At 42.2% G+C, this 15,059-nt stretch overlaps 1 protein-coding gene across 13 annotated transcripts in view; it reads left to right on the top strand.

Annotated features, from left to right (window-relative positions):
* LOC124014458 (calcium/calmodulin-dependent protein kinase type II delta chain-like) overlaps positions 1-15,059 on the top strand; it is a 122,158-nt gene that overhangs the window by 42,701 nt on the left and 64,398 nt on the right. For all 13 annotated transcript variants that reach the window (XM_046329489.1, XM_046329487.1, XM_046329494.1 and 10 more), the window contains exon 4: positions 12,301-12,360. In XM_046329489.1, coding sequence (XP_046185445.1) covers positions 12,301-12,360 — 60 coding nt within the window. The remainder of the gene's footprint in view (positions 1-12,300; positions 12,361-15,059) is intronic.

Here is a 15,059-nt window from a genome sequence, read left to right as displayed (position 1 = left end):
AGGTTGCAAGTTCGAATCCCCGAGCCGACAAGGTACAAATCTGTCGTTCTGCCCCTGAACAGGCAGTTCGTCCCACTGTTCCTAGGCCGTCATTGAAAATAAGAATTTGTTCTTAACTGACTTGCCTAGTAAAATAAAATAAAAAGGAATAGACCTGTCTGTGTGGTGCTCGTATGTCATGTCTACAGTCTGTGTAGCCATTAGCGATGAATGATAAAGGTCTGTTGTTGGATGGAAAGGCTTTCCCAAAAACCTTCTCAATGAAATATTAACCACAAAGAAGCCTATGCCCACCTGGCAGAATGATATCATGATTATTTGTGTCAAGCCAGTGGTCATTTGTTTTGCAATCTCTGCAGTCACATGACCGCTAACATAACAACGGTCTCTGGCTGGTGCGAAGGGTTATTAAACCCACAATGATTTTTCCCCAGATCTCAAACGTGGTCTCTTGATGTGGTTTAAGCATTGTTTTGGACTTAGACCATCCAATTAAGTTTTTATGTTTTTGTTTCTATTAGAAAAGTGGTATTTTCAGAGTGAAAAACTGGGGGAAACGGAGAAAACAACTGAACAGATTTCATAGGGCCCTAGTTTTTGTATCTCCACTTCTCTCTCTCTCTCCATTCGCTCTCGCTCCTTCCTCCTTTCTCTCTCTCTGTGTCCACCTTTTTTATATATTTTTTTATCTCTTTGCCTCTTTTCCCATCTCTCTCTCCTTCCTCCTTCTCCCTCCCTCTTTCTCCTCTCTGATACCTGCTGTCTTGTCACATTGCAGGTGGAAGTGGCAGTCTAGACTTAAGGACCACCCTTTGCAACACTTTATTTTCGCTGCCTTGGCAACACAGCCGAGAGAAGCAGCGAGTCAGGATGGTGTGTTATCACCGCTCCCATATTTCAGCCAGCACTGCTATTGTGTAGTGTGGTGTTTGAAAAAGTTGGTCGCCTTGTCTGGTTTGTGTCGATGTGACGGTTTGGGCCAGGGCTCAGGGTGATGAGAGAGAGAGAGGGGGAGAGAGAGGAAGATCCTCTTTAGAGTGGAGGGGAGATTAGGGCCTTAGCTGTATCCAGGCAGCGTGTTTGTTTTACTTACCTGTGTGTGTGTGTGCTTTTTAAGTGGGTTAGGCAGGTGTAAGTGTCTGTGTGCCAGGTGTGTGTGTGTGTGTGTGTGTGGAGCAGGACTGGTGTTCTGTGCCTGGGCAGGCCCGACTGAGATGGACTACCTGGGTGTGAGCTGAATACTGAACAAGGGACAGCTCTCCTGCCTCTATGTGACTGGGGATCAATATCAGGGTTTAGGAAAGAGACATTTCTGAAACTGCTACAGACACATATTCAGCCTTTTGCACAACTACTCCTGCATTTATTTGAACATGTTCATTCATTTAATTGGTTAGCTCATTCATTTAATTGGTTAGTTCATTCATTTAATTGGTTAGTTCATTCATTTAATTGGTTAGTTCATTCATTTAATTGGTTAGTTCATTCATTTAATTGGTTAGTTCATTCATTTAATTGGTTAGCTCATTCATTTAATTGGTTAGCTCATTCATTTAATTGGTTAGCTCATTCATTTAATTGGTTAGCTCATTCATTTAATTGGTTAGCTCATTCATTTAATTGGTTAGCTCATTCATTTAATTGGTTAGCTCATTCATTTAATTGGTTAGCTCATTCATTTAATTGGTTAGCTCATTCATTTAATTGGTTAGCTCATTCATTTAATTGGTTAGCTCATTCATTTAATTGGTTAGCTCATTCATTTATTCACTAATTTTCTTGTTTGTTCATTTATTCACCCACTCACAAACCATTTCCAGATAGGATACTTGACTGCATTTCCAGATAGGATACTTGACTGCATTTCCAGATAGGGATGAGGGGGAGAGAGCAGTCAAATATCCTATCTCCTGCCATCCTTCCATCTCATTTTCTAACACATTTGTTTGTTATTCAAAGCTGTAGCTGTGTGTCCCATCTTTCTCTCTGGCTGAAACAGGTTGACATCTTGTTTTGCATAATATTTCCCCGTGGCCGTTCTGTGGTGAACACTTTGTTGTTATATAGTCATCATACTGATGGCAAAACTGTCTTTATGTGCCTGTAGCCTTAATACATCCTCCATCTTTGTCATTATGGTAATTACAGAACATTTTATGTCACTGTAGGTTTAGCACTTATATACTCACTCTCATACTGTACCAGTCAAAAGTTTGTACACACCTGCTCATTCCAGATTGTTTCTTTTATTTTGACTATTTTTCTACATTGTAGAATAATGAAGACCTCAAAACGATGAGTAAAACGCATATGGAATCATGTCGTAACCAAAAAAAGTGTTAAACAAATCCAAATATATATATTTGAGATTCTTCAAAGTAGCCACCCTTTTGCCTTGATGACAGATTTGCACACTCTTGGCATTCTCTCAACCAGCTTCATGAGGTAGTCATCTGGAATTAATTTCAATTAACAGGCGTGCCTTGTTAATTTGTGGAATTTCTTATCTCAATGCATTTGAGCCAATCAGTTGTGACAAGGTAGGGGTGGTATACAGAAGATAGACCTATTTGGTAAAATACCATTGTCCACAATCACCCAACACGAATGAGAGATGGTTTGGGATGAGTTTGACCGCAGAGTGAAGGAAACCCAGCCAACAAATGCTCAGCATATGTGGGAACTCCTTCAAGACTGTTGGAAAAGCATTCCAGGTGAAGCTGGTTGAGTGTGCCAAAGCTGTCAAGGCAAAGGTTTGCTACTTTGAACAATCTCAAATATAAAATATATTTTGATTTGGCTATCACTTTTTTGCTTACTACATGATTCCATGTGTAATTTCATAGTTTTGAGGTCTTCACTATTCTGCAATGTAAAAATAAAGAACCTCTTGAATGAGTGGCTGTGTCCAAGCTTTTGACTGGTACTATATGTGCTCAGAACAGTTTGGGTAACTTAACACTGGGCAACAACATTCAGACCGTATGGAATATAATGCCGCTATATGTTGGATAGTAGGTAGTGTTGTGTTAATTAAGGAGGTTGTGTTCATTGATCCTGGATGTCCTCAGGGCCTATGTCTGTCTGTCTGTCAGAGAGACTGTATGCACATAAACAAGTCAGTGAACAGTGTAGCAGACTGTCTCGCCCCTGGGAATCAGACCCTTATTGAGGAGATTAGAGGGAGGGAGAGAGAAGGGGACACACATTGGTATTACAGTGACGAGCACCGACTACCTGTTCCTGCCAAGGGTCGGGAGTTCGTTGACTAAGACCACACACACTAGCAAAGTCTTCCTCTCCATATTTAGTTGACTCATTTGACAGACATACTATATATGGACCCCCTGGTCCTTTTTATGCATGTATGTGTGTGTGAACTCCAGGCATGGTGGTTTTTGTCCATTGGGCTAACCTACATAAGTACTGTAGGTTGCACTGACCATCACGGTGTGCATGCAGAATTTACCAGGATTACATTCTGTATCTCTGTAATATCTCTGTTCTGATGGGGATTCTGTCAGATTCTCTCCTTTACTGCGACTCTGGTCTCATCACATAATTGCCCTTGGTCTGCCAGGGTCTGTAAAATCTGCTGCACAGATTAATATTGGTGATAATGTGTGAGCTGAAGAGCGGCCAGCGTATAGATCGGCAAAAGAGGGTCTTAGGCTTCTGTGATGTCACACACTGGGGTGAGCAGCATTTTATCACTGAGTCATCATCACCGTATCATGAGGCTAAGGGTGTACCCGTCTATCTAGAGCTAGCCTCCGGTCTTTAGGGGATAGGGGTAGAGGGTAATGCCTGACTTCGTGTGTGTCAGCCAAATAGAAAAAGACAAAGTAGACAGCCAGGATCCCCAGGGGGGCATGTCCCCCTTGGTAAGAACTTTTGCTCTATTTTGGTGGCCTCTGGCACATTGTAACGCCTTGATTCCATCAATTATTGAATACTTTATTGAGTTTACCTCCCAGATTGGAAAAATGTGTTATGGTATTGTTTAAAATTTAAAATAGTGAGAATGTATGAATCCAGCGTATTGGATATCGTCTAGGCCAAGGCCTATATGATCAGCACTATTTTCTAAGAGAACATTAAACCTCAATGTTTTTATTTTTTACATTTAACGTGTCTTCTCTTTTAAGACTAAAGTATTTTACTGCAAGATATGAATTTGCTACAATTATGTATTTTATTATATCAGAAAGTGCCAAAAATGACCTTAAATGTATTAAAGGTTATATTTCAAATCAAAAGAATTGTGATGGCACTATTTCAAATGGAAAAATTGGTCTCTTAAGTAAACAGAACAGATGCTCCGTTAATTTGTGACCATACGTGTTGCGAGAACGGCATCAGTACAATTAAAGAATTTCAACAGGTGTTTGCTACTCTTTTGTGAATTGCATAATAACATTTATTTTAAAAATTGCTTGATTAACAACTGACTCACCGATTTCTTCTTAAATAATCTTGTAAGAGTCTGCTGACTTCCCCAGGCTTCAAGCTTCCTATTTAAGAGGCATTTTCTCAGCTATCTGCAATACAGGAATGACTGAAGAATGAAACAGGTGTTAATCATGGCCTTCGCTACACAGGAAACAGCAGTTGACTGGTCCATTGTCAACATGTTGATTAAATCACTAGACCTAGATCAATGTCTTTGAAAATAACATACAAGTATCATTAGCTTTTTTTAAACAATTCAATCTGTTTTATTTTATCTTATTTTGGACCAGAGTGAGTCTCTCTCTCTCTCTCTCCGCTAGCCAAAATATTGTTCCTGCAGTGAGGAGGATTTGCTATTTTCATCTACTGTTTTAATAATTTTTCTGCAGATGATCGCTCAAAAGCCTACCAGTATGCAAATTAGGGAGTCAAATGAATAGCTCTTTTACCGATGTGATTTGGTAGGATACTGAAGAGTCACTCACTTTAACGTCACTGTGGCAAGTCCTGATGGACTTCATATCAACAATACAAATTAGATCTTTAGTTGTCCCGATGCGATGGACGTAATATAAATAACTACGTTATGAATGGGAAGGCTATATGAGATCGACTTTATTCAGTCAGTTCAACACCTTTTATAAACTTGTCAAGCTCGCTGCTCGTCAATCAAAGCACAGTAAGCCAGCACTTCGTGGCTGCATATGAAACACGCCAAATAAAATAAATGAATGTGCTGAAAGAAGCCACTAGGAAGTTTTTCTGTAATTGTTGCTAGCCGGCCATCCAGAACCACAACTCACGGACTTCTACCCCATTGACGCATGAGCCTCGTTTCCGTGGCGTTAAAGGAAATGGCCTATTGTTTTCTAGAACATTCATTTAAGTGGATTTCGACTCATCATTACCACATTGAATGGGATGTGCAAATTGACTCACATAGACGAAGGAGCATCATGCTCTCTCCCTCCGCGTAAATACATTTGACTACACACACACACACACACACACACACACACACACACACACACACACACACACACACACACACACACACACACACACACACACACACACACACACACACACACACACACACACACACACACACACACACACACACGGCGGACAGACAGACTTTCAAACCAGTAGTGTTTCACTGTCATCGCACACTTTGACAAGTGCCTGTCCCATCAATAGAGCTCTAGAAGATGCATATCATTCAATCTAGACGGACAGGGTTTGGTAGACTTTTTTTTTTTGTATTTACAAATTGTAAAAAAGTTCCGTAGATAATTTAACACCATACCCAAACCGGCCGGGCGCAATGGTGCGCAAATTGATTTTGTCTCTCCACACCAGAAGCTGTCTAGACACGCAGGTTAAAATATCAAAACAAACTCTGAACCAATTATATTAATTTGTGCACTTTTCGAAAAGCTTTTTTTGTTTTTTATTATGGCAATAGCTAGCTAGCTTTCAGTTACTAGCTAATTTTTCCTATTTAGCTAGCTTGCTGTTGCTAGCTAATTTGTTCTGGGATTTAAATACTGTTGTTATTTTACCTGAAATGCACAAATGTCCTCTACTCTGACAATTAATCCACACATAAAACAGTCAACTGAATCGTCTCTAGTCATCTCTCCTCCTTCCAGGCTTCTTCTTCTTTGGACTTTATATGGCGATTGGCAACTAACTGTAATAATTACCACATGAACTCAGTTCATCTTTCAATCACCCAGGTGGGTAAAACCAATGAGATGGCCCGTGGGTATTTGCTTCTATAAACCATGCGTTCAGCGTCACAAATAGAACTGACTTCTATTTTAGTGCTTGGCAACGCAGACGCTCTTTGGTTGGTGCACACAATTATTGAATAACATGTTTAAATTAGTTTTGTAACGCTCACGCACGCGATGTGAGCGGTGCGGTCAGCATGTCATTTAAGAGGAACATTTGTGTGTAATCGTGTGTTGTCAGCTATACAGCAGTGTGCCACTCTTCACTGCCACGTTATCGGGTTTATAAGCACGGCCATGCTGTGGCCTAGTTTCAATGGCAATTAATTCAGGCTATCGGTTTCTCTTACAAAGCGCTATAAAGACTGTCTTTTTGCGATAAATGATGGCCCATTTTATTTTAATGGACCAGTCTGCTTTTGAAGCATTCCTCTAATGAGGGACTACCCTGGATCCTCTGATACTTTCAGGGTGACTTGCACAAACTTCCTGTCTCGCTTTTAATGTTGAGCTGTTTTTCTTTTTTGTCCTTTTATTTATTTGATTCTTCTCGCTGCCTGTCTCCAGAAAATAATTGGCTCCCTATTTAAATCAGTCTGACTGTGCTGCCAAGGCTGACAGTCTGGTGTGAAGTCGCCCAGAAGAAGGAGAGGAAGTGGGGTTTGGGAATCCTGGTTCCATTTATTTTCTCCTGTAACTTTAAGAGGATGCTGTACCCAGCTCGTCACCATTGGGCTTACTTCAGCCATCACAACACCCCACCTTCAGCCTAGCTCTGCATCAACAGGTAGGGAAGAAATGGCATGAGGGGAATGCGCTTTAAAACCTCTACAGGATCGGTGGGTCCCCCACGGGACAGTTGAGCTAACGCGATTAGCATGAGGTTATAAGTAACAAGAACATTTCCCAGGACACAGACCTATCTGATATTAGCAGGAAGCTTTAAATTCTTGTTCATCTAACTGCACTGTCCAATTTACATTAGCTATTACAGTGAAAGAATACCATACTATTGTTTGAGAAGAGTGCACAGTTATGAACTTAAAGATGTTAATAGGCCAATTAGGCACATGTTTGCAGTCTTGATACAACATTTTGAACAGAAATACAATGCTTCATTGATCAGTCTAAAACTTTGCATGTATACACCGCTGCCGTCTAGTGGTAAAAATCTGAACTGCACCTGGGCTGGAATAATAAATGAAGACCTTTCTCTTGCATTTCAAAGATTTCTTTGTATTATCTTTTACCAGATCTAATGTGTTATATTTTCCCACATTAATTTCACATTTCCACATACTTCAAAATGTTTCCTTTCAAATGGTACCAATAATATGTATATCCTTGCTTCCGGTCCTGAGCTACAGGCAGTTAGATTTGGGTATGTCATTTTATGTGAAAAATCCCCAAAATCGTCCGATCCTTAAGAGGATCATCATTATTAATGATCCTAACAGGTCAAGACACCGATAAATTGGCCTCTTCAAGGCGTTGGGGACTGAGAATCGACTGGACCTGAGGGCAGCAGCGGTACCAGATGTGCTAGATTTTCATCATGTCAGTGACTGAGGACGGGGTTGATTGCAGTGAAAATAGCTGCTGCCCCTGTTTCTCAGGCCTGACAGCATTCTCTCTCTCTGCTCATCTGGGGCTGACAAACGTTTAAATAGGTCAGCTCTGGGGCGAATCACACCACACGGTTTTAGTTTTGTTGCGCATTTTTAAAATCACTCTACCTGAAGCTGTTAATGAGAGAAGGATGGCGAGTCCGTCTCTTTGTGTGTCACATTTATGACGCTGCAGACCAAATGCATCATCTGGTTGACATCACTTATGGTAGTCGGATTGAGGAACTACATAGGGGTTTCAAGTTCGATCTTGCAAATCATGTTTTTGTCGAGTGTTTGTGGGAAAGAACATTGACGTTTACATGGTCTCTCTGTGTAGGTCAATTGAAATTCCCATGTCGGAAATGAAACGCCATAATAACATGGAGTTCATTATCCTCACCAGAGCTACTCACTAAAGGTGTATGGAACAGAATGGGGTCACAATATGATGATGATGATAAAGAAGACTGAGGAGAGTAAGCAGCTGTAAATCCTGTTACGTCACAGATTGGGAGCATGCCGCCTTGGGAGAAAGGGGGCGACAGGAGAGAATTGGAGCACGCCAAAGTCCGCCCGGCGATCGGGATTACCACCCTGTTAAAGCAGTGTTAGTCTTAGAATTGGCCCATGTCATTCTAAACTGAGACATGCTCATTAGCTTTTTAGCTATTCTGAAAGGTAACCTTATGGGCTTTCTGTTTCAATGACAATCTACTTGGTGCGATTTGGAATTAAACGTTTGTAAAACAAGATGTGATTGGAGAGCTCATTAGCGAGGCTACCGCATCACATCTGGCTCAAGTAGCAGGGATTACAACCATAGAAAAGCACATCTGATTGGAGGAACACAGATTACAGGCCTGTAAAAGCAAACCTGATTGGAGAAATGGAAATGTGGCTGCTGTGAATAGACATCTGATTGGTGTGTGTAGGATTATGGCATTTGAGTCAGATTGGATGGGAAAGCTTCCAAGCCCTGTGAAGTTTACGTCTGACTGTGGATTAGAGCTGTACAAATGCATCAGGTCCTAAAAATAGCATCTCACAACGGATCAGACATGGTCCAATATGGCTCAGATGAGACCTAGACACACACACACACACACACACACACACACACACACACACACACACACACACACACAGACACACAGACACACAGACACACAGACACACAGACACACAGACACACAGACACACACACACACAGACACACAGACACACACACACACACACACACACAGATTCACTGACATATCTGTAGCATTGATCTGGCATTAACCCAGAGAGTTGATGAGGATCTGGTCATTGACCTAGTCTCACACGCTCGCAATACCTGCCTGTCCACCTGTTCTGAACTATTGAGCGCACCCTGCAGGTGAAAGATGGCAGTGCACCCCCTATAGAATTGCCCGTGGCGATGCCTTTGGAATTCCACATGGATACACCGAACACAACACATGTATCTAACCTGAACATGAACCACTTCCTTTATTCACTTTTACTTTACATTTCAAATGTCACAGCAAGAAAGGGGATCTTCAACTCTGCACATGTTGACAAAGGCCTACCTACAGGGTTAGTCAATTCCATTGAATTCCAGTCAATTCCGGAAGTACACTGACATTTCAATGCTTTTCAATGAAGACCGTTTTGAATTGTAATTTGGTTTGCTTTCTGTATTGACTGGAATTTAAATTGAATTGACCCCAACCCTGCCTACATGTAACATAAACATTCAGGCCCCGTATCCTGCCTTTTAATTTATTTATAACCCCCTGCGCTCTCCTAACCCTTTGTCCCGAACACTCTGTCTACCTCTGACTCAGTCACACAGGGTCCCTCAGGTAACCTTTTGTCGTTATGCCAAACTTGTTTATCAAGCATTAATAATCCAGTATACTTGCCGGCAACGAGTCTGTCATGAATTCTTCAAATTGGGGTTCAAAAAGAATTGGGGTTCAAAAAGAATTCAAAATGAGCTCTCCTCTTGGTTTCAGGGCTACCATGTGGCTATTTACCTCCTCAACTTTTGTCAAACCACTTTTGATTTATCTGTGAAGGACACGTCGCGCTACACTTTAAATTTGGTTTATTTCCTGGTTCTGTCGGCTGAATTTATTCAAGTCAAATAATTGACTGGTCGCAGAGGTTGGCCACATGAAAGATGAAAGCAACACCTGGAGGAATTGCAGTAGTGAATAACCTTGATGAATTTAAATGTTTAAGTGGTTTTCAAATACTTACCCTTTTTAGTAAATGAGAATGTTCCCTGGGGTACCAGTTGAGGTACCAGTATCGTGTTGAAATGAATAGCACTTGATATTGACATCTCAATTAACTCGCGTCACATTTAATTCACACATGGAAGTGTTATTATTGCAAAGTGGTCGTTGAGCAGTCATAAGTGTTGCAGTGACCTGATCTCCTGTTGGCAGCATGATGAATATAAACAGTGTGAAAAATACTCTGTCTAGATGAGCTCACCAGATGTACATGCTAACATTACTCCTCCCTGAAGTGGGGGGAGGGAACCAGATTTCAGTGGACTGCCAAGTTCACCGACAACAGCCTAGTAGCTCCACTCTTAAGACACCTGGTGAATGATCAAAACACGTAAACAAAGGAGCGAAGGTAAAGGTCAATACAGAGCGACGATATCCGTCCGTTGTGTTTGTGTGTAAAGCCCAGAGTACATAACACTACTGTTCCAACAGGCCATTCAGTTCCATTCACTGACCATTCATCTAGTTCCTAATGAATCATGTTGGATTGGGAAGTTATGGTGACCCTTCATCTAGTTCCTAATGAATCATGTTGGATTGGGAAGTTATGGTGACCCTTCATCTAGTTCCTAATGAATCATGTTGGATTGGGAAGTTATGGTGACCCTTCATCTAGTTCCTAATGAATCATGTTGGATTGGGAAGTTATGGTGACCCTTCATCTAGTTCCTAATGAATCATGTTGGATTGGGAAGTTATGGTGACCCTTCATCTAGTTCCTAATGAATCATGTTGGATTGGGAAGTTATGGTGACCCTTCATCTAGTTCCTAATGAATCATGTTGGATTGGGAAGTTATGGTGACCCTTCATCTAGTTCCTAATGAATCATGTTGGATTGGGAAGTTATGGTGACCCTTCATCTAGTTCCTAATGAATCATGTTGGATTGGGAAGTTATGGTGACCCTTCATCTAGTTCCTAATGAATCATGTTGGATTGGGAAGTTATGGTGACCCTTCATCTAGTTCCTAATGAATCATGTTGGATTGGGAAGTTATGGTGACCCTTCATCTAGTTCCTAATGAATCATGTTGGATTGGGAAGTTATGGTGACCCTTCATCTAGTTCCTAATGAATCATGTTGGATTGGGAAGTTATGGTGACCCTTCATCTAGTTCCTAATGAATCATGTTGGATTGGGAAGTTATGGTGACCCTTCATCTAGTTCCTAATGAATCATGTTGGATTTGGACCCTTCATCTAGAAGTTATGGTGACCCTTCATCTAGTTCCTAATGAATCATGTTGGATTGGGAAGTTATGGTGACCCTTCATCTAGTTCCTAATGAATCATGTTGACCCTTCATCTAGTTCCTAATGAATTATGGTGACCCTTCATCTAGTTCCTAATGAATCATGTTGGATTGGGAAGTTATGGTGACCCTTCTTCATCTAGTTCCTAATGAATCATGTTGGATTGGGAAGTTATGGTGACCCTTCATCTAGTTCCTAATGAATCATGTTGGATTGGAAAGTTATGGTGACCCTTCATCTAGTTCCTAATGAATCATGTTGGATTGGGAAGTTATGGTGACCCTTCATCTAGTTCCTAATGAATCATGTTGGATTGGGAAGTTATGGTGACCCTTCATCTAGTTCCTAATGAATCATGTTGGATTGGGATGTTATGGTGACCCTTCATCTAGTTCCTAATGAATCATGTTGGATTGGGAAGTTATGGTGACCCTTCATCTAGTTCCTAATGAATCATGTTGGATTGGGAAGTTATGGTGACCATCTTCATCTAGTTCCTAATGAATCATGTTGGATTGGGAAGTTATGGTGACCCTTCATCTAGTTCCTAATGAATCATGTTGGATTGGGAAGTTATGGTGACCCTTCATCTAGTTCCTAATGAATCATGTTGGATTGGGAAGTTATGGTGACCCTTCATCTATTCTGCTAATGAATCATGTTGGATGATGGGACTGTTGTTGTAGCAATGGTGACCCTCTCATCTAATGAATCTGTTGGATTGTTATGGTGACCCTTCATTAGTTCCTAATGAATCATGTTGATTGGGATAGTTATTGACTAGCTTCATCTACTGGTACTGTAGCAATTCCTCTGGTATGAGGAAAATGACATCAATGTTGGATTGGGTTAACCTAAGTGAACATGTTGGATTGGGCTTTTGGTGTGTGTGTGTGTGCCTGATCCTCAGTTCCTACTCTCCTGAATCACTGACTGACATCTGTTTTGTCTCTCCTATAGATCACCAGAAGCTGGAAAGAGAGGCCAGGATTTGTCGTCTGCTCAAGCACCCCAATATCGGTTAGTTAAATACTGTACAAGTCTAACATCTGTGAATCAGTGTTCCACCACCAGTTCCTCACTTTCTCCTGTCCTCCACTCTCCTGTCTGTCCTCCACTCTCCTGTCTGTCCTCCACTCTCCTGTCTGTCCTCCACTCTCCTGTCTGTCCTCCACTCTCCTGTCTGTCCTCCACTCTCCTGTCTGTCCTCCACTCTCCTGTCTGTCCTCCACTCTCCTGTCTGTCCTCCACTCTCCTGTCTGTCCTCCACTCTCCTGTCTGTCCTCCACTCCACTCTCCTGTCCCTGACCTTTTTTTAACATCTTCGCTCTCCTTCACATTTAATCTCCTCTCCTCTTTCTGTTCAATGTGCCAGCTGGCACGTCACTGGTAGCAGTAAGACAATCACACTGTTATTCCAAAATACATATGCGGGCGCGCGCCCACACACACACTTGACCGTCTGTCTCAGTCTTGGCCAGCCCACTGTGCCAAAGAAACTGTCCCATCAGACATGCCTACATTTTTTTTTAAGAGTTAGAAAGGACTGGCCTTTTGCCTGGTAAAACAGCAATATGTCCATCCCCAAGATGTCTCACGCCTCAGGGATAAACCCCCACCTCCACACACTCCCATGTAGGCTATCCCCATTTTGAAGGTAACCAACCTTGATACGCCCCAAAGCCATTTTTAGGTGGATCCTTGGTAAATAAACATTGAAAGTCTGTTTAAAACCAGACCTCGCCCACATTCTCCCAGTCCCTTGCGGGCTGCCAAGGGAGACACGGAGGCCAAGGCACTGTAAGACTTGACGACCACACTGGGTGTAACGTGGGAGACCATTGGAGGAAGAGTGTTTTGGGTGGCCATGTGTCTCAGTTCTCAGTCCTGGCGCTATTATTATTGCCACCCCACACCACTGGAGGGATATCAAAAGACCACCATCTTTACTACCCGGAGACAAGGCTGAGTACAGCCCACGAAGATCTCCTCCAGTGCGCAAGCCCGAGGGTACGCAAGACCGGACAGGAAGATCACTTCAGTGACTCAACCCACTCAAGTTGTGTATAGCGAAAAAAAGGCATGACATGATGCACCCTTCTTAGGGGCGGCATTGAAGGTCACTCGTAAGCCAGTGACTCAGCCCCCGTAATAGGGTCAGAGGCAGAGAATCCCAGTGGAGATAAAGGAGCCTGTCAGGCACAGGCAGCAAGGGCGGTTCATTGCTCCAGTGTCTTGCCGTTCACCTTCACACCCCTGGGCCAGATTACACTCAATCATAGGACCTACTGAAGAGATGAGTGTTCAGTAATGACTTAAAGGTTAAGACCGAGTCTGCGTCTCTCGCATGGATAGGCAGACCATTCCATACAAATGGAGCTCTATAGGAGAAAGCCCTGCCAACAGCTGAGATGCTTAGAAATTCTAGGAACAATTAGGAGGCCTGCACCTTGTGACCGTAGCGTACGTGTAGGTATGTACGGCAGGACCAAATCGGAGAGATGGGTAGAAGCAAGCCCATGTAATGCTTTGTAGGTTAGCAGTAAAACCTTGAAATCAGCCCTTGCCTTAACAGGAAACCAGTGTAGAGCGGGTAGCACTGCAGTAATATGATACATTTTTGGGGTTCTAGTCAAGATTCTTGCAGCACTAACTGAAGTTTATTTAGTGCTTTATCCGGGTCACCGGAGAGTAGAGCATTGCAGTAGTCTAATCTAGAAGTGACAAAAGCATGGATGAGCTGTTCTGCTAAATTTTAGAACAAAAGTTTCACATTTTTTTGCAACGTTACAAAAAAGCTGCCCTTTAAATATTCTTTAGGTTCGTCAAAAGAGGGATCAGGATACAGAGTAACACTGAGTTCACACAGTTTTATTTGAGACGACTATACAACCATCAAAATGAATTGTCAGATCAAACAGGATAACGTGAATGCCTAGCATGATGGATTACTGTCCTGCCTATTGAGTGTCTAAATAATCTGTCAGGTTTCATACCATACCCTCATAGGGTGACGTCTCAAACCCTACCCTTCAAGGTCCTAGCTATAGAGATAATAACACAAGTGATTCTACACTCTTAGAAAAAGGGTTCCAAAAGGGTTCTTCAGCTGTCCCCATAGGAGAAACATATTGGGTTCCAGGTAGAACCATTTTGGGTTCCATGTAGAACCCTCTGTGAAAAGGCTTGTATGTGGAACCCAACACTGTTTTACTTGGAACCAAAAGGGTTCTAAGTGGCACCAACAAGGGTTTTTCAATGGGTCCTGATATGGGGACAGCCGAAAGAACCCTCTTTGGTTCTAGACAGCACCTTTTTTTCTTTCTTCTAAGAGTGTAACGAAGGAAGTTCCCATATTGCTACAGTATGCCACCTTTACTCTGTCTGAACATCCATCCCTCCTACTTTGAGGTCATCCGTCTCGGTTTCATCCTCTGATTTGCTGGTGCGTGTATAGCGATTGCTTCATTAGATGCCTCGGAGGCGGGATGTTATCTCCGACTGGGACCCAAGGGGATTCCTGTCCTCTTTCTCCTCCTCTATCGTGCTTTACGCTGGCCATTTTATTTTTCCCTGACCTCTACCTTACCCTTTCTCCAACTCCGTTCCCCCGTCTCTCTCACCCCCATCTCTCTCTCCCTCATCCATCTGTATAATATCACCCAGGGAAGTCGTTTTCCTCTTGTGTGTTAATTACACTGATGGCTGGCTAATTGGTT

Source organism: Oncorhynchus gorbuscha, linkage group LG25 (genome assembly GCF_021184085.1).
Source record: "Oncorhynchus gorbuscha isolate QuinsamMale2020 ecotype Even-year linkage group LG25, OgorEven_v1.0, whole genome shotgun sequence".
NCBI lineage: Eukaryota > Metazoa > Chordata > Actinopteri > Salmoniformes > Salmonidae > Oncorhynchus > Oncorhynchus gorbuscha.
Note: the sequence above shows the minus strand (reverse complement) of the source record. Positions and strands in the feature narration are given on the sequence as shown.